Genomic DNA, 19,038 nt, shown 5'->3' with positions numbered 1-19,038 from the left:
TGCACATGTCTCCTGACTGTTTTCAGTCTCTTACATTTAGCAACAGACTTGGCAACAGCCACGTGTTTACCCAAGGAACGTGGGAGCTAAACTGTCAGAACACAGTTATCAGTCGGCAGCTCTGAGCACCACCTGCCTGTAGGCCAAACAGCATTTCATTCTCAAGTCTTTTACCTCCAAACAAAACCGCTGACTGAACTTCTGCCTCGGTAAAGTACACCCTTCTGCTTGGTAGCACGGTTATCACTTCACGGTTGTCACATCTTTGTAATAGCTGCTATATCTCCACTACCTGCTGCATATTTTAGAATGCATAAGGGTTTTTCTTTACCTTTAGAAGATTCTTACAAAACATCACTGCTTATCTGAAGTTTCAAGTTGTGACAATCAGATGTACTATTTTCCATATTTATTCTTTGAAGGAACAGGATAGGAGAAAGCTAAGATGAAAGGGAAGCAAAATAGATTCCTTTTGGTGCATCGCAACACTAATTAGACATTTAAATATCTTGTGACTCAATGCTTGATTATTAAACCTCTGATTGCATTTTTCCCTAGGGAAAGCCATTTTGTCAAGAGAAGGGTTCTGAACTCCAACTTTGTGTTCACTTAGAATTACATTTATGCAGATCTCAAAGCAATGTTACAAGCCTATTTATAAAAAATACTACAGATGACCACCCTCCTCTCCCCCTAGATTCCTGAGAAGGCTTTACCATCTGTCTGTAAAGAAATGGATGATGGCATTAGTTTCATAAGCATTAGAAGAGAACAGTTTAAAAAAGTCTTCTGTTGCTGCACAATACAAATACCTTCCAACTTCCCAAAACCCTGCGCAGCACAAAGTCAGGGAGAAGAATGCAGCAGCGCATTACACCTACAACAGCCACAACTTCAGCAGACTGCTGTCGGCCTCCACTGCCAAGACCACTAGAAAGCCCAGGAGAAAACTAAGTAGAGTGAGAGAAGGAAGGAAGTTTGCCAAGTTTGTAGAAAGAAGAAGTGGGAAGAGTTTAACACCAACCGTTTTATTTAAGAAGCCACTGAAAGGACTCCGAAGACACCTGTGTTTACTGGCAGGGAACAGATTTCTCCTGGGGGTGTGTCTGTGCATGTAAGTGCATGCAAGTGCATGCACACACATTTAAAACAAAGGCATGAGCAAGCTAACTACAAAAAGTGTTTACCTGCACCTACAGCTCTAGGGTTTAACCCTCAAAGCTTGATTTTGCTAACAAAAGCATTGCATTAACCACAGAAACGAAGTCCTATAATTAATGTTTAACAATTTTCCCTTGCTTGTGACTACTTTCCCTTCACTAGTACATATCTGTGGGCAGACAAACAGATATTCCATGTGACTTTCTACTCCAGAGATTTATAACTGCAAAGTAAACAGTGAAAAACAGTTGTCTGACATTTACACAAGAACATATGCACATGTGGCTACCTGTTCACCAAAAAATAAACTCCATAAGTGAGTCATCAAACAAATTTTGGAATTCTGGGGCAAGCAGTAGGCTCTCGGGTCAGAATGCACATGCGTTGGTTCAGAATATACTTCCTATGTGAAAGAACGAAGCCTACCTCAGCACAGCATTACTGCCTGAACATGACTACTTCGTGGTTACCACAACAAAATGAGAAGTAAACCTCCAACAGTTCTGTGGACATACAGACTTATTTGTGACACGCACAGGGCTTTGAAATATTCCTTGAGCTACATTAAAGCAGCAGGCATTGACACAGAAGGGAAAGCAAAAACTCTGGAGCAGTTAGCGGAGACAGCAACGTGCCAAGGGCAGCACCCTCCAGGAATCGTTCGTCCTCCTTGGTGCTCCATAAAAAAAAACTCACAGCACCAGCTAACTCAGCACTACAAGAGCAGAGTACCTCTGCAGAGCCCACACATGTGTATGTTTCAGACAAGCAGCTCAGAGTTGGCTGCATCTGGAAGCACACAACTTCACAGCCAACGCAGCCTGACAGCAAACTGAGCCGCAGGGGTGCAGAGCTGTCACAACCACGTTCCCCACAGACCTAAGCCCTGTCGGCAGCACTGCGGCTCCTACCTGCCGCACTTCATGTGCTGATGGGGAAAGCTGACTGAGCAAAAACAGTAACTGAACTTAAAGACACGCGGAGAACTACGGGCAGCGCCAGTAGAAACGCGGCGCGGGGCACCCAGCGGTAAGCGGCCGCTACATCGCGCTGCAGTGCCGGGACGGACGCGGTGTAAACTCCGAGCCCCTCAGGGACAGCTGCGCTGTGCGGCAGGAGCCGCGTGCACGCTCGCCACACAACGAGCGTCCGGCCTCGCCGAGCCCACGCGCGTCTCGCGGGCCTTCTAACAAACGCCCAGAGCCCTTCCCGCTTCTTCCGCGCCGACACGTGCGCGGGGACGGCCCCGCCTGCAGCGCTCCCTCCCGCCGCCCCCAGCGCGGCCCGGGCCGACGCGCGCTCCCGCGGCGGCCGCCACAACTTCCTGGCGCCCCCTGCGGCGGGGCCAGGCTCGGCAGCGCCACCCCGTGGAGCCGCGACGCAGCACCGGGCCCCGTCTCTGCGCCGCTGCCGCACTAGGCCCGTTCCGAGAACCAGGAGACAAAATGGCGGCCGGGCGCGCGGTCACGTGACGCCCTTTGTGCCTTTCGGGGCCCCGCCGGAGGACCGCGAGCCGCCGCGGGGCGCGGGCGGGGGGGAAAGGGGCCCGCGAGAGAGCCCTGGGGGCGGGCGCGGCGGTGGGCAGAGGGGCTCCGCGCTTTCCCTCCCCAGCTCCCCCCCCCCCCCCCCCCCCGGCGGGCGGGGAGAGCGGGGAGAAGATGGCGGCCATTTTGTGCTTGCGCAGAGGCGAAGGTGGGGGCCCCGGGTGCGGGGGGGATGGAGGGACCCGGCCGGGGGGGGTGGGGGGGGGGGTCTCACGTACCGACTCCTCTTCCTTCTCCATGCCCGTGGGCATCTGCGGCACGGCCCGGTTAATGGAGGCATATTCGGCCAAGTCGGGCAGGTCCTCGCAGCGGAAGACGGGCAGCGGCTTGGACGCGTCCAGCGCCCGGGCCCGGAACGACAGTTTGCTCATGTTAGGCGGCGATGGCGGCTCCGGCTGGGGAGGGGGGGGCGACAGCAAGAGCGCTCCGAGCTGAGAGCCGGACCCCGCCGAGCGCTCTCATGGAGAGACCGCGGCTCCCCCGGCGGGGCGGGGCGCGCTCCGACACGGGGCCCGGCGGCGCCGGCTGGGCTGGGCGCTGGCTCCGCTCCTCCGCCGCTCCGGCTCCGCTCAATACGCCACGGCCAACATGGCGGACATTAAACCTCGACTGGCCGCCTCTTTCAGCCAACCCCAGCGCCACAGCCATTCCCACACTGCATCGCGCAGGGGCGCGGGCACAGCGCCGCCCGGGGGAGAGAGCGCGCGGCGCGGGCACGGCAGCGCGGGCACGGCAGCGCGGGGAGAGCGCGGGGACAGCTCGCGGCGGCCGGCGGCAGTCGGCGGCAGCGGGCACGGGCGCCGCCGCCGCTCTTTGCGACCCAGCGGGACGGACACGGCTCCGCTCCGCAGCCTTCCGCTGCCCTCCGCTGCCGCGGGGAAGGCGGCAACCGCTCGTGAGGAGGCTAGGACGTTGCCTCCCGAGGGGAAGCCTTCCCCTGACAGACCCGCAGCCTGTCCCGGGACGCTGGGGAGAAGGGGTGGTAGTACAGCCCGGCCGTTCCCGTCGCCGGAGAGCGGCCGGGGCAGCCCGTCCTGAGCGCGTCGCTCGCTTACTCGCCCACTTACCCCTCGGGCCGGCGGTGGGGCCGCCCGTTCCTGTCGGAGCGCGGCGCCCCCACCAACGGCCGCAGCGGCGCCCGCGGGTTTGCGCGGCATTGGAGGGAAGCGGCGCCCCGAGCCCCGCGGCAGCCTTGCCCGCCCCCTCGGGCCCACCGCCTCTCGCTGACCCCAGCGCACGTTCGCGCTCACGGAGGGAGAAAGGCGGAGCGCGACGCGAGGAGCTGCGAGCGGCAGTTAGAGCGCTGAGGTGCGGGCACGTGAACCGCTCCAATTCCCGCCTGCATTGAAGAGATCTCTGCTACCCGCACCAGCGCTCTCCTAAGCGGGACGGCATGTCCCGAGCCTGCTTTCTCTCAGTGACATCTCCCGGGCTGCCCCAGACAGCCTTATAGGGGTCACAACACACTTCTCCCTGCCCGGTACTGCTGATTCGACGAACGCTACAATCCACGTTATGACCGCTTCTGTTTATGAGATGCGGTAGCCAAAACCTGTTCTTTCTCTACCACATATTACTCTTAGGAAATGGAACTTTAGGAAAAAAAGGATATGCAACCAAAAAAAGGATTCGATTCGTTTGCTAATTTTTTTAAGCCTGATTTCCCAGCAGGAGCATGGAACTGCTTCACCTGCTGTCACTGGCCCCTGGGACAGGGAGCTCTGCGTGGCAAGTGGCTCACGCTGTGGGAGACAGCTGCTAGGAAGAATGTCACTTGATCTGAAATATTTTGTTTGCTTGTTTTTGAAAGGATGCTGGTATGAACCGAAGGGTATCATTGTATTCATTTGTGTTTCAGTAATTACAGCAAAGCCAAATGCAAGAATTGCATCTTGCTTTTTATGCTAATTTTAAAGCTTCAGCATTCCCTAGCTGGAAACAGTAATCCTAAAATAAATTGCATGTAAAACTTCTACAGAGTTTTTAACAAATACTGAATAATTTAGTTTATCCAAATAGCAGACAGAAAAGGCAGTGAAAAAGATAAATAGCAGCACATTGTCATGCATAGTCTTTGACCTCAAACCCCCAGTAAAAATGAAACACCCGGAAGCCAAGCAAAAAATAAGGCAATTATGTATGATTCTCCACTTTCACTGATGAAAGAAAAACAATACATAACAAAAAGCGAAGTACAGAAAACATCCTCAACTATAGAGTACTCAAGTTTAAGCTTATCCTTAATTGACCTTTGCATTTCTAACCCCTCTCTGGGCTGAAGTGCAGAGCGTGCAGAACGGACAATAACACTTGGACACAAACAGGATGCAATAAGATGAAATGCTGGCCTCAAGCTCTTTTACTCATCAGCTTTTAATGTTTTACCAATAAAATACTGTCCAACTGTTTTGTGGCAAAAACTGATTAAACCTCAAAATCAGCTTAGTTAATTTGCTGGTGAGATGAGAATTGTGATTTGAGAACAAGGATATTCCAAAGCAATGCAACATCAGCACCAATTTCAGTTCTACAAAGGTAATATCAGGAACAGTACAGAGCTTTTCAGATGCAGGTATTAAAACAGACTGATAGGTGTTTCCATTTTATCTTCCGCTCTATATCTGCACATGCAGATATATTTTACATTTTGCCATTTTGGAGACATTTACCAAAATACTTTTACATTACATTTGTAGACATCAACGCTGCTCTCTGACAGCAGTCAATCTAAAATTGGTGTCATGTTTTGCATAACAACCCAAAGGCTTTGACAGCTCTCCGTAAAAGATCAGTAAGTGTAAATGTAGCTGCTGCAGAAAAGTACTATTTTCCCTTAATCTTAGCAACAACAAATAAATGCATTTATACTGAATTTTTACATACAAAAGATGTGTCTTTTTACGCTGTGTTGTTTGTCAGGTTTATTAAATGAACAAACAGCATAATGCAGCCTTTCTCTAGTTTAAAGTTGAGAAAGTGTATGGTATCCATTTAAAAAAGTGAAAATCAATGACCTATAAGAGAAGTGAAATGTGGTGAATACAATCATTTGAAACCCTGAGGAAGGTTTATTCTTTCTCTTCTTTCAACAAACAGATGAAAATAGTTCTACAACATCAAGGACTTTTCTTTCATACTCCATCTATTTATGATCTCAAAGAAATTATATTTAATAATGAGCTTTATCAAAAAGAAAGAACTCTGCACAATGGTTTTATATATATAATCTGTCTGTATAATCTGTCTAGATGGTAAAATAAAAGCAGATCTCAATATGCAGTCAAGGCTACTACATTCGGATTGAGCATTATGGGAGGAGATCCAGCAGTTTGTTCCATACAAACCTGCAGACAGTCTCTTACAGCACCCGACTTGGGTTTATGAAGCCTAATTACTTAACTTTCTATTTTGTTTCTAATTCTATAAAGAACCTGACAGCTTCTGTTGTCGTTGTTATTGTTACTGCTGTTTAGTTGAAACTTCATTATTTATTTTGTTTTGTACATTAAAATTTTTTGGAGTCAAAACCAAAAGGTTTTCAGTAGTTTCATTAAACACGGGTTGTCTCCTGAGCAGATTTCAATATCGTCTCCCATTCTAACAGTGTTTGTGATTTCTAGTCAGAAAATAGCCTTGCATAAAGGCCTTATGGCTTAAATGGTGCACACCACTTTTGGTGCTTTCTGGAATCAAATAGTTCTATAATTTAAGGATATAAAACTTAAGGAGAAAGTTGTTAAACTTACATTTTCTGTTTTTAATATTTTCTTTTTAGTTTATCTCCAATTATAAAAAGGTAAGTGTAATATAGAGGAGCCAAAGGTTGAAATCAAGTACAGAACAGAGGCTGACTTGTGTAATGTAAAGGCTAATATTACATGTATGAGTGAGAAAATAAATCTTCACAACAGTATGTAGTATTAACTGTGAACATTCCACTCTCCAGCCTCATTGCAACAGTACTCTGTGCCCCCCAGCGAGGAGTCAAGCTGATATCAGAAATCCCACACATACTGATATCTCTGGCCACACTTTTCCTGCACTTGCTTAAAACCATAGCAGAAGTTTAAAGTAGAACATATGAAAGGTAAAGCATGTTTCTCATTCACCAGCCGTTTAGAACAGTTGCTATAGAAGACATTACCATGTTTTACTGAGGAAGGTGCTGTGGACACTAAGTTATATGCTACTTTACATATCCATCAATATTTGGAATTTCTGATCTTTTCTCACTCTGGGTCTATCTTATACCCAGTTTCTGTTGTTGCAGAACTCACTTATCGTTTCATTGTATAGCAATTCTGATAAGCTGTTTTTTGCCTCTTAGCTCTGTAAAGGGTGACTACTCTGTACTGATAAAACATATCGTTGATATTTCTTCTCTATTTTCAGTAATCACGTACTGAGAAAAAATCCATTATGAAACTGCCATACTTTGGTTTCATTCCTGAATGACTTACTCCTGGGGTATTCAAAAAAGCATAGGTGGTTCTTTCATCCTATAGTAAGTAATGGACTCTGTATGCATATTTCCAGCTTACATTTGCTAGTAATTCTTCTGTTCAAGTTTAACCATCAGCTATATTTTTTTTATGTTCTATATAGCTACAAATAGCTATATTCATTTAAGTCATCTTGGTGAAGTGCTTGCAGTTTGAATTAAAATGAGCTAAGTGTACGCAAATATGACACTAAAGGTTATTCATTTTATAAGAAGTCACACGACAGTAGTAAGTGGTTGTGTATGGAAATTATCTTAACAGCATAAAGATTTCAACCATAAATGAATTGATGTAATCCACAGTGCATTTCACCTTCTCTGCTGGTGTCAACTACCTGTTCTAGAAGAGATAATGGAACTGTCAAACAAACTTACAGTGTGCAGACACCACACTACAAAGCTGGTATAGAATGCCTATGGTCTTATGCCGTTTTCTGAAACATTATTTAGTGTCTCATAGCTTTGATATCTCAAAGAATGGTATATTCACCTAGTTATTTTAGGAATCCCTGGTCAAGATACAACAGGTACGAAGCTTGCCTGAAGTTCTTAGTAAATCATAATTTGAAGTAGCAATTGAGTCAATCTCTGTTCCTCAACTCTTGTCTCAAAGAACGTTCTTCAACTTTTATATGTATGTGTGTATATCTATTTATCTATATACACATACATAGATGTGTACATAAGACAAACCTGACAAATTTCTTATTCTGTAGTGAATGGGAAGGTACGTGTACTGAAAGACCAACTATTTACATTACCTTTTATTTTTCTCTAACCACTTTTAGTTTACACTTCAGAATACAAAACAGAGCTGAGAAGAGATATTAAAGCAGTTGATATTTTATTTCTGTTCCTACTCAACACCTAGCGGTAAAAGCAATCCTTTAGACTCCTAACCTGCCTTTTTTTTTTTTTTAATGCTTATTTTTTAATTTGGAGATGTAACAACCTGATAAAATCAGAAACTGGGAAGTGTTAAGCACAAGCATGTGTTTTTTCCACTACAGAACCAATGACAGCTAATCTCATAAACAGTATCTTACAGTAATGTCTAATATAGCAGTGTTTCAGAACTATGTTTTCACCATTCTAAACAGAAATGCAGAAATTGGCAACAAAATCTGAAGTTTCAGTTCGTTGCAAGTGGCCATACTTTAAATTGAATAAGGAATTACCATGTGATCAGTGGATTTCACATTTTAAAACTACATGCAGGAAGTCAGAAGAGAACTTCACTTTGCATTATGACCAATAGCTGTCAGGCTCTGAGCATGAGCCTGTGGTTTTGTAATGCATTGCCTTCATTAACGGTACTAGCTCAAGATACTGCAGTCCTGCTCTGACACATCTTTAAGAGGCTGGGCACGTTGATACCAGGCAGGGCACCAGATCTGGCCAGGTGGAGCAAGTGTGTTCTGGGCAGCGAGCTGGCCGAACTGATGAGCAGAGCTATGATCTAGATTCAGCAGTGGAAGGAGATGTACTTCTGAGTGACAAAGACGAACCAGAACAGTAACACTTTAGGAAGCAGCAGGGAAATGCCTGTGAATTGCCCCCCAAAAATTAGGGAAGGATCCTCTATAAGGCTGCTGATAGCCCAGCTGAAGTTCTCCTACACAGCATGGGGAACAAGCAGGAGGAGGTGGAAGCCATGGTGCAGTTAGGAAACCAAAACCTAATTGCTATCGCAGAAATGTGATGAGACAAATCACAGGAGTGGAATTCTGCAATCCAGGGCTACAAACTGTCTAGAAGAGATATGCAGGGAAGAAGGCTTGGGGGAGTTACCCTCCGTGTTAAGAAATGGGTAGATTGCAAAGAGCCACCTCTGATGAGGCTGAGAGTTTGTGGGTTAAAATTAGGGACTGGACCAGTAAAGGACATCTGGAGGTCAGGGCCACACGGTCAAAGAAAGCCTGTTATTGAAGCCTTCTTGCTTCAGCTACAAGAGGCTTTGTGCTCACAGGCTCACATCCTGACAGGGGATTTCAACTATCCAGGTATCTGCCAGGAAAGCAATACAGCAGGCTGTAAGCAATTCAGGAGACTCCTGAAATGCACTGAGGACAACTTTCTGGTGCAGGTATTAAACAAACCAGCAAGAGATGAAATGTTACTGGATCTGGTGCTCATTGAAGGAGATGAAAAGTCATGGCAGTCAGACAGAGCCTCCAATGACTAGAAAAAAATGGAAACATTTTTAAGAAGGGTAGAAAGGAAGTCCCAGGGCAATACAGGTGAGAGAGTTTCAGCTCAGTTTCAGAATGGGAAGATCATGGAACAGATACTGAAGCTATGGTAAGAGATAGGCAAGTTGAGGAGGGTGAAGTATAGGCTTCCATGATCCATTGCTTGAGTACAGACTAGGAGAAATCAGTGAAAGAAGTCCTGCAGAGAAGGTCCTGGAAGTACTGTGTCCAGGCCTGGGGCCCCCAGCACAAAAAAGACATAGAGTTGTTGGTGCAGGTCCAGAGGAAATCATGAGGATGCTCAGAGGCTGCAGCACTTCTGCAAGGAAAGACCAAGGGAGCTGGGACTGTTCAGCCTGGAGAAGAGCAGGCTCCAGGGAGGCCTCATTGTGTCCCTGCAGTACCTAAAGGGCATAGTTGGAGAGTTATAGGACAAGGGGGAAGAGTTTTAAACTAAAAGAGGGGAAATTTAAGTTAGAAAGCAGGGAAAACTTTTCACTCAGAGGGTGATAAGGCCCCAGAACAGATTACCCAGGGAAGCTGTGGATTCCCCTTAAGTGTTCAAGGCCAGGATGGGGCCGTGGGCCACATGGCTCTGCCCACAGCAGGGAGGTTGCAATCAGATATCTTTATGGTCCCTTTCAAAACAAGCCATTCTGCGATTCTCTGTGGCCACACTGCTCTTCATTCGTATCAGCATACTTGCTTATGAAGCTGCTCTGAATACCAAGTTGGGAACATGATTAAATACTTCAACAAAAGCAAACAAATAAAAACCAGCTATACAAATCAGAAGGAAATTCAGTTAAGAGATCCATGCCAAAAGTTATGCTCCCTAGTGAGATACAGCTTACTGCCACTGCCCTCGTCTATGTCATGATCCACTTTGTGAAGGCCATACACCATATGGCAGGCTGGAATGATATAAACACATGCAAAAGGATTTGTGTTCATAAGTAACCAAGCCAGGTGCAATTTAATGCATACTCAATACAGTAAAACATCGTCCTATGCTATATATTTGAAAGCTTCTGCCTACCAAACTAGTATCTGAACTAGTCTGTAAGTAAGGATTTACTGTTTTCTTTCTAACTGGTTACATGCCACTGCTTATGGGAGGAACTGTGTAGCTTCTAATAGGTTTAGAACAGACAACCTTTTTCCACATGTGAAAATAGTGAGATGCCATTTTAGCAGGGCCATCCTACTCGGAGACTGTGTTCAGCCAGCCACACGTATTCAAAAGTAAAATCCAGCATACTCAGGGAAGAAGTCTAAACATAATCCGGCAATAAACAATTTACTATGGGCAGTACTGAAAACCTAAGCTGAACCTGAAAGGTGTAATGCCACTAAACAACACCCAAAATGACAGTTAAAGCCACCAACAATCAGTTACCTGTTTGGGAGGAAACTAAGTTATGAAAAGAGTGGAAAAAGCCATTACTGCACTTCTACTGCTCCTCAAAATAATCTTTTAGAATGAAGTAGTAAGGATTCTATTAATTTGTGAGAACACAAATTACTATAAAGGAGTGAATTCCTTTACATTACACACCGTAGTTTGGTTAATATTTCTAAATTAAGTTTAAGATAACATTACTTAGACATTACTTGTCATGTCTAATAACTAGTCACAATCATATTTACAGTACAAGCACTTTATGCATGCTTGTGTGTGCATGCATGTGTAAATGACTGCATCAGAGCAATAAAAATGGATGACTGTTAAGGTTAACCTGAGGAAAATACATTGCCAGATGCCTTTCAGTGTTTAGAAAATGCAAAACACATGTGGGAGTTTGGCAGATGTTGTGACTGGAAATGTTTTGGTTTGGATGCAAAAATGAAGTTGTCCTGAGAATAAAGAGAGAACTCATGGTAAATTATTTTCTCTGTCTCTAACATAATTGGGTCCAAGCTGACTTGATATGGGCTCAGGGGTTGGTCACCCTGGAGAGCTGTGATCATAGAATGGCTTGGGATGGAAAGGACCTCAAAGATCATCGAGTTCCAACCCCACTGCTGTGGGCAGTGTTGCCAGCCACTCCAACAGGCACCAGATCAGACTGTGCAGGGCTCCATCCAACCTGGCTTTGCACGCTGCCACAGATGGGCCATCCACAGCTTTTTGGTCAGCTGTGCCAGGGCCTCATCAGCCTCAGGGTGAAGGATTTCTCCCTTGTATCGAATCTAAATCTACCCTTTTTTAGATACTGAAGTAATGTACAAAACTAGAATAAGAAAACATTTATTTCAGGTGAAATCCTCAAATCTGGTGCAAGGGCATTCTAAAAAACACAAAGAAGTGAAAAGCACCCTTCGCAAATTATTTAGAATATAAGTATCTGTGGCACTCTCCCTTGTTCCAATACAGATGCTTTCATTCTTTTACTAAATAGTGTCTTAATTTTACTCTTGTTCAGCTCTCCACTGGTCTTTCCAGGAGAAGGAGACAGACTGCTGTCATTAACCCAGAGGTTTCTGCAAAGTCAGGTACTGGTCTCAGGTGCCAAGTTTGCAGAAGTTCACCTAATTTGCAAGCAACTCAAGGAACGAGTTACCACTGAAGTACGTGACCTAATTAAAACAATTAAAATATACATATCAAAGGAGAACACGGAATGGAAAACAGTTTTTCCCATTAAAGTAGCTCACCTTGCCTAGAATTTCCAAATCTGCACTGACTGCTGCAATAGCAGATTTTCACCTTGGAAACTGACTTAGAGAAGACAAAAGAAATTAGAATATGTTCCAGTGGAATTCACATTCTTTGAGTGCTTATAAATGAGTATGGACCGAGCAGAATGTGTGCATATGGAGTCTATCAAATATATGTTGTTTTCCCTCTGGCATTCAGCACGGCTTTTCCTTAAGAAGGATGTCTATCACATATTTGTGATTCAAAGGAAGTGCCACAATCACACTGACTGTTCTGCCCTGTATGGATACCTTTAATACTAGAAGAAATAATGCTGTTGCTCTACACAATAACGTTTTGAAATTAAATTTTATTTTTTCTTCAGGATAGAAAACTCCCTGAACCAATTTATCAGGGTAAGATGTCGTGTCTATGCCTGGCATTACAGATGACAAAAAGCTGCCAGGTAAAAGGATTCTGATACCCTTTTGGTCACCAGGTTATGACAGCAGCACTAGTACATAACTCCTAGTACATACATACAGGACCTATCCCTATAGTGGATGCCTATAGTGTTGAGTGGCCCTGATTGGACTCACCTATTTTTGACCTTGTTTGAACAAACACAAAGTACCCTTATTTGTGTCCATAATTATTAAAGCTGCTCATGCCTCTGAGACTAGGGAGCTCTTGTTCACATTTAGCAAATTTCTTGGAGCTGTGAGTGGCAGACAGCATTAAGAACTAACATTTCATTACATATACCATGTAATGTAAAAGTTTTACATACTCATGTAAAATGGATCAGGTGAAGGAAGTTCTACGTTACACATCCGCAATACAGCGATTCCAGTTTACTCGGAGTCTTACTTACTATTAATCCGCCGAAGCATGAGTTAACACCATCTTACAGGCCCATACCTCAGCACCCTGCCATATGCTCGTTCCCAGAGAAAAAGCAAAATGGAACCCTACACGAAGAGGTGTGCTCCGGGAGGAACCAGTCAGCTCTGTTCACTGTCCCTGGGTCCTCCTATGTTTTGTTTTCTATTGTACAGTACTGCATGCCTCTGAGCAACTTTCCATTCACTGCCCTCTATAGCGGTATCTCCCTGCACAGCCAGCAAGAGCTACTACTCATGTATTAGTGAGCAGTTACCTTCTCTCTCTGTTGTTCACAGAGGAAAAGTTTAAGGTATGCAGAAATGATCATTTTTTAGTAAATGTATGTACATTTTAAGCACTGCAATGCCTACTTTAGGATTAAAATTCTGACCACTAATTTTAGGCTTTTGCCATTAGAAGAAACCTTAAGAAACAGAACACCCTATTAAGTAAACGTATAGTACTAATATTATCTTGCTGCTGGGGCCTGTGGTAACATGATATACTGGAAACAGAACTGAGCTAAGAGTCTAAAGAAGTGCTGGGGAGCTGGAACTGCTGGTCATACGTGTCAAAGTTTTCTTTGTTTTCACTGCGGTAAATCAGAGAAATTCTGTTTCAAATTGCTGATTTCCTCCCTCCATGAATTTAGCGATGAGCTTAAAATTCTAGATTGTTTCAAGGACTCAGACCTCTTCATTACAACATGAATTATGTTCTTCAGCCATTTGGTAGAAGAGGAAAAATACAAAGAATGTCAGAAGGTGGAAAGATGCTCTAAACTCTGACTTACGGGAAGAGGAGCAGATTATTTCATAACTCTCAAGAGCCATACAAGTTGCAGTCTGGAAGAGGCATGGAGGAACCTGACTTCCTACAGCAGGAGAGTCTGGAGCAAGAAAGATTCACAGCTGGGGAACAGGTTACCACTGAAGAAAGCTTTTTATACAGTGTTCATTGCTGTAACTCGATACTGACATGTAGAATGTGGACTACTACAGATAACAAAGTCATAAAACAAGGAAGGAGAAACAAGATTCTATGTCCAAAGGATTTCTAAAATAGGAAGACCTCTTTATTCCCCCTCTTGAAACCTTGTTGAGTGTTGAACTGAAGACTGGATGAATAGTTTAGGACCCTCAAAAAGGAAGAGCCAGGCGATGTAGCCATCAAAGTGTGTGACCACACATAGAAAAATAAAGAATGTTGATATGTGGAGTGAATAAAGCAGGAGGTATGGCCTTTACTTGAAACAAGTCTCAGATGATATTCCCTCATACCACAAACACACATCTGTCTACACATCACTATTAGCTAATGGTGGAAGCTGGTTAAATCTGCCTGTGGTCTGTAATGTACATCTGCACCTCTATGACAACTGTAGACAGGCAGCCATCTTCACCTGCTGTCTCTTATTGACACCAGGAACACTGGTAGGATGAGCATCAGGAAGGTACACAGAGGTGGTGGGAGCACAGCTCCGGTCCATCGGTCAGGATGAGTCCATATCTTAGAAAAGATTATCTGGTTTACAATAGCATGCCATACTTCAACGAGTTCTAAACCAGGAGAGCCAAATACCTTAAAAATGCATGTGGAGCTCGCACAGAGTTTTTAGGTAAATAGGAGAAAATCATATCAGCTTTGCTACCCCGTTTCCAAACAAGCATAAAAACCCAGCAACATCAACAACATCTAATAGCCTAACAACAATAACCACTGCAAACTCTTGTATTTAGATCCTGTGGTATTCCACAGCCAGGCACATGGACATGTCAGAAGGGGAAACGTGCAACCAAGGCAAAACCACTCCTCAGTAATGGCTTTTCCAGACACTTCTGCATAAGATACAGGAGGTAAATTAATTGTGATACAGCTTTGAGAGGATGCTAAATCTTAATCAATTCTTATTCCATATTGGCAACCCATCTGCTGGAAACTGTTTCTTAATAAACAATGGCTCAAAAAAGGAGGAAGCCACTAAGTTGCAAAACATCAGCACTTCACTCCTCCTAACTTAGAAATTCTTGAGAGGAGCGCAAATAGACGCTTTCAGAAGGTTCAGCATCCAAGCTGCAAAACCACAACCAATGTTAAGTACCCCGAACTGAATGGAAGAAAAAAAAAAGCAAATTTCTACTGAGAATTCTTGTTCTTGCTGTCCTGGACTAGAAGCTGCCTCTGAGCAGCAAGGCCACCGGCAAATGGTTCCTTTGTGGCCTGCACGTACGCACTGCAGCCACAGAAATCACACCTCTCTAGGCCTCGTGGCGGGGCGAGCAGGAGCACAAAACTGCCTTCAGAAGGTTACAGTTTGCTCACCGTTGTTATCTGCGGATGAGCAAACTAAACACTGGTCTATGTGATGTAAAGAAAAAACAGAAAGTGGTATCAGAATAACTCAGATTTAAATGACCCAGAGGTTCTCCAAGACTTACAGTAACAGTTTCAAGGAGCTCTGCTGGTGTAACCCCAAATGCCCACAGTGTGACCTGGCCATCTCCTTTCGGATTCGGGAAAGGTCCAAAATCCTTCCCAATGGGCCCCACTGTCATACTTTCCCTCCTCTGAGGGCCCTGGAGACATAATGGCCGTATTGAACCTTCACGGCCCAGCAAGGCTCCACATCGCTGCCAAGGCCTCACGCAAGCAGAATGTGTCTGACAGAGAGAGGAGATCCTGAGAGCTGACTGCTGTCTGCTTGCGGTGACTCTTACCATAGGGAGGTTACGAGGTGTACCTCCCCAAGGTAAAGTAAGTCCTACCTTTATTTTGTGAGAGAGGGGGAGATGGACTGAAGTTGTGCATCAGTTTGCATTTAAACTAAATAACTTCATCAGCAAGCTTTCTTAAATATATATATGTACATTTTTAAAGGTTAAAATGCTCATGAGAAATCTAGAGATGGTTTTCAAATAGTTAAATATTTGTCAGATGTATTCTTTAAGAGTAATAGAAGTGTAATAAAGACACAGAGGTCTGCGCCATGATCAACTTTGTGTCACTCCTGAGTAATGGGCACACTGACACCTCAGAAGTGCGCTAGATTTGGTATTAAATTTATTCTTAAACCTGTTGAGCTTTCTGCTATTTGCTCTGCCATGGGCTTGGCTCTGCCTTCCCAACCATCTCCTCACAACATTAATCACTTCTGTTTTCTTAAATGCTGAATATAGTGAGCAGAAAGCCTTGAAAATATGGCACGTAGAGCTGAGGTGGTCTGGGGATTGCAACAAAAGAAAAGGAACATGGATTGAGACATAGATGCATAGATGCAAACCCGTGTTCCAGTTAAAGCAGGAGAGACAAAGCCCACCCACTTCAGGTGAATCCTGGTTACAATCTGAAGAAATAGGGTTACATTTTGCATTCTTTACACCCCATCTCCCTGCACAACCCGGACTCCTGCAGGCAGACAGATCCGCGCACAGAGGGAAGAGGCACCTCAGGCCGATGCCAGTGGTGCACGCAGCCTCTAAGTTCCCCACACAAACAATGGGCGAGTTGCACAACCGGTGCGTGCCGGAGCCTTCCATATTGTATGGAAAATCATCTCAAAGCGTTTCATTTGCGGCCACCGCAAAATCATTTCGGGGGTGGGGCTGAAAATCTCCTCACTGAGAGAAACTGACCTCTGGATACCGGAGGAAAAAAAAAATTAAAACAACAACAACAAAAAAACAAAACATAAAATAGAATAAATCTGCTTCATGCCACCGAACGGCAAAGGGTGAGGTCATGCCTGTGCCGGGCCCCGGTTGGCGCAGCACCACAGTTCTCCACGACACAATTCCATCGCTCTCCCTCCGACCCGCGCTGCGCTGCTCGGGGGGGCGGCGGTACAATGGGGCCGCGCAGCTCCGCGCCCACCTCCCCCCCCCCCTCCCAAGGCGGCCGCAGCGCCCGCGAACAAAAATCCCCACCCCACCCCCCCTAAAGCGGGGCGGAAAAATGCGCCGAAGAAGATGCCCCCAATCACAAAATGTCTCCCGAACGGCCCTTCTGAGAGGGAAAAGAACAAATAAACAGCCCCCTCCACCCCCCCTCGCCACCCCCCATGACATCTAAATGAAGAGCGCAGAAATAAGGGCCTTTATATAACCGACGCCTTACGCCTATCGCGGTCACGGCATAATTTGTAAATAAAAGGTCACGATTTGGTACCACGCATCCCAATGTGGTGTCAGCCCCTCCACACCCCGGGGCTGCCCTCCCCCGGACTTCGGACCAAAGTCATCCGCCGGGAGACCCCGCCGGCGCCTTTGTGAACTCGGAGCCGCATTGTGCGCCGGGGCCGGGGAACACCGCCCGGGGACAGAGAAAACCCCACCGAACGGGCAGAGCTGAGCCCATCGAAACGCCGAGTTCGGGTACTCCCATACGGAACTCGGAGCGCTCAGCCCCAGCGTGCGGAATCGCGCGGAGCCGCCCGGAGCCACGGGCGATATTAAGGAGACACCGGCGGGCGGAACGCGCCGCTCCGTTTTGTTCCCCGCACAGGGAGAGCCGTCCGCAGCCCCGCGCAGCGCCGCAGCGCCCCACATTTCCGCCCCAAAGCCCCGAACTCACCTCCGGAGACGGCAATCCCCGCGGAACGGCCGCCGCGATGCGCCCCCGGCAGCCCCCTCCATGCTGCGAAGGGCTCTCGGAACATCTTTAAAATGTTTCGCAAATGCAAAAAGTCAGACTTTTTTTTTTTTTCCTCCTCCCTCCCCCTTCTCGCTCCCCCCTTCCCCCCCCTCCCGCACGGGGCGGAGGAGGCGGCGGCTTTCCCCGCGGGGCCGGAGCGGGCGGGGGGGGGGGGCGGGGGGGCAGAGCGGGGCCGGAGCCGCCGGGGGCTGCGGGGGGCTCCGAGGGCAGCGCTCCCCGCCGCTCCCCCCGCCCCCCTCTGCCGCCGCCGCCGCCTGGAAAAATGCAGTGTGCCATTTTCCAGCCGCCTTCCTCCAACACAGGACCAAAGTGTAGCGCTGGTTTTCGGTGACACTGCAAAACTACGGCGCAGCCCCCCACCCCCAGCCTCCCTCCACGCCCGCCTCGCTCCCCCTTCGATGAGAGCAGCCGCCTCCTGAGAACGGAGCGATGAAGACGGCCGGGGGGACCATCCCGAGGCGCGGCCGCCCCCGCCCCCCGCAGCCGCCGCCCCGCTCATCCCCTCGGCCCGCGCCCCCCGCAGCCCCGCAGCGCCCTCCCCGCAGCCCCCGGAGCCGCTCCCGCCCGGAGCCACAGCCGCGATCCTGAGGGGAGGGGGGGACGGGGAGGGGGGCGGCTGAATCCCACCAAGCGCTCCATTTTACAGCTAGAAATACGTACCTTGCGAAAGGGCTAAATTAACGCTAAATTCAACAGATACGTCCGTTATGGCAGGAATAGTTTTTCCATAAATACGGGTTTAAAAACCCCTCCTCATACTGACTGACAGAATGCTACCATGCTGCCCACAAACAAAATGGCTGTGGCACCGAGTTTGGTGGTTCCTCCCACCGTGCCTCCCCCCGGCCTCCAGGAAGTGCTGGAAATCCGAAATAAAATCAGCACCGAAAGTGCCGCGCCGCGTCCCAACCCCGCCCGGCCCCGCGGGCACGGGGCGCAGGCACCCACGGAGCACTTTTCTCGAGGATTTTTATTGTTTTTCGGAGGGCATCAATCACTGGGTTCGTACATCACGGCGTAATCCGAACTTCCTGCTTTACATATTTATAAGGGCTTTCACCTATCTTGGCCCGCTTTCAGATGAAGTGGGTTGGGAAATTGGATGCTGCGCGTCTACTTTGCGCGCTGAGTCAGGCGCTGCCGGAGTCGCGCTGCCAACACACGGCCACGGCCACACGGAATCTTACAATCAGAGACTCGTGGAATAGGTAAGCGTGGAAAGGACTGCCAGGATCAAGTCCAGCTGTGACCCGTCCCCACTGTGCCCGCTAAGCCACGTCCCGGAATGCCTCATCTTCACGTTTCTTGAACACCTCCGGGGACAATGACTGCACCACTTCCCTGTTCACACGCATCACCACTCTTTCAGAGGAGAAATTTTTGTATGTGACCTGAGCTAACGAGAACCTTGCCCTAACAGCAGGGCTCAGCACGATGTGACGTCACCCCATCCCATGTGCTGGC

At 47.2% G+C, this 19,038-nt stretch overlaps 1 protein-coding gene across 8 annotated transcripts in view; it reads right to left on the bottom strand.

Moving 5' to 3' along the window:
• EPC1 (enhancer of polycomb homolog 1) overlaps positions 1–18,400 on the bottom strand; it is a 59,381-nt gene extending 40,981 nt beyond the window's left edge. For 2 of the 8 annotated variants that reach the window (XM_048952293.1, XM_048952292.1), the window contains exon 1: positions 2,924–3,338. In XM_048952293.1, coding sequence (XP_048808250.1) covers positions 2,924–3,076 — 153 coding nt within the window. In that variant the 5' untranslated portion in view covers positions 3,077–3,338. Of the gene's footprint in view, positions 1–2,923; positions 3,341–3,772; positions 3,797–17,493; positions 17,611–18,234 lie in introns of those variants that run through there. The other 6 variants (XM_048952295.1, XM_048952296.1, XM_048952291.1 and 3 more) reach the window with 6 other exon arrangements.
• Between the last annotated feature and the right edge of the window lie 638 nt (positions 18,401–19,038).

The sequence above is a fragment of the Lagopus muta genome, chromosome 7 (assembly GCF_023343835.1).
Source record: "Lagopus muta isolate bLagMut1 chromosome 7, bLagMut1 primary, whole genome shotgun sequence".
NCBI lineage: Eukaryota > Metazoa > Chordata > Aves > Galliformes > Phasianidae > Lagopus > Lagopus muta.
The sequence above is the reverse complement of the archived record's forward strand: the minus strand, read 5'-3'. Positions and strand labels throughout refer to the sequence as shown.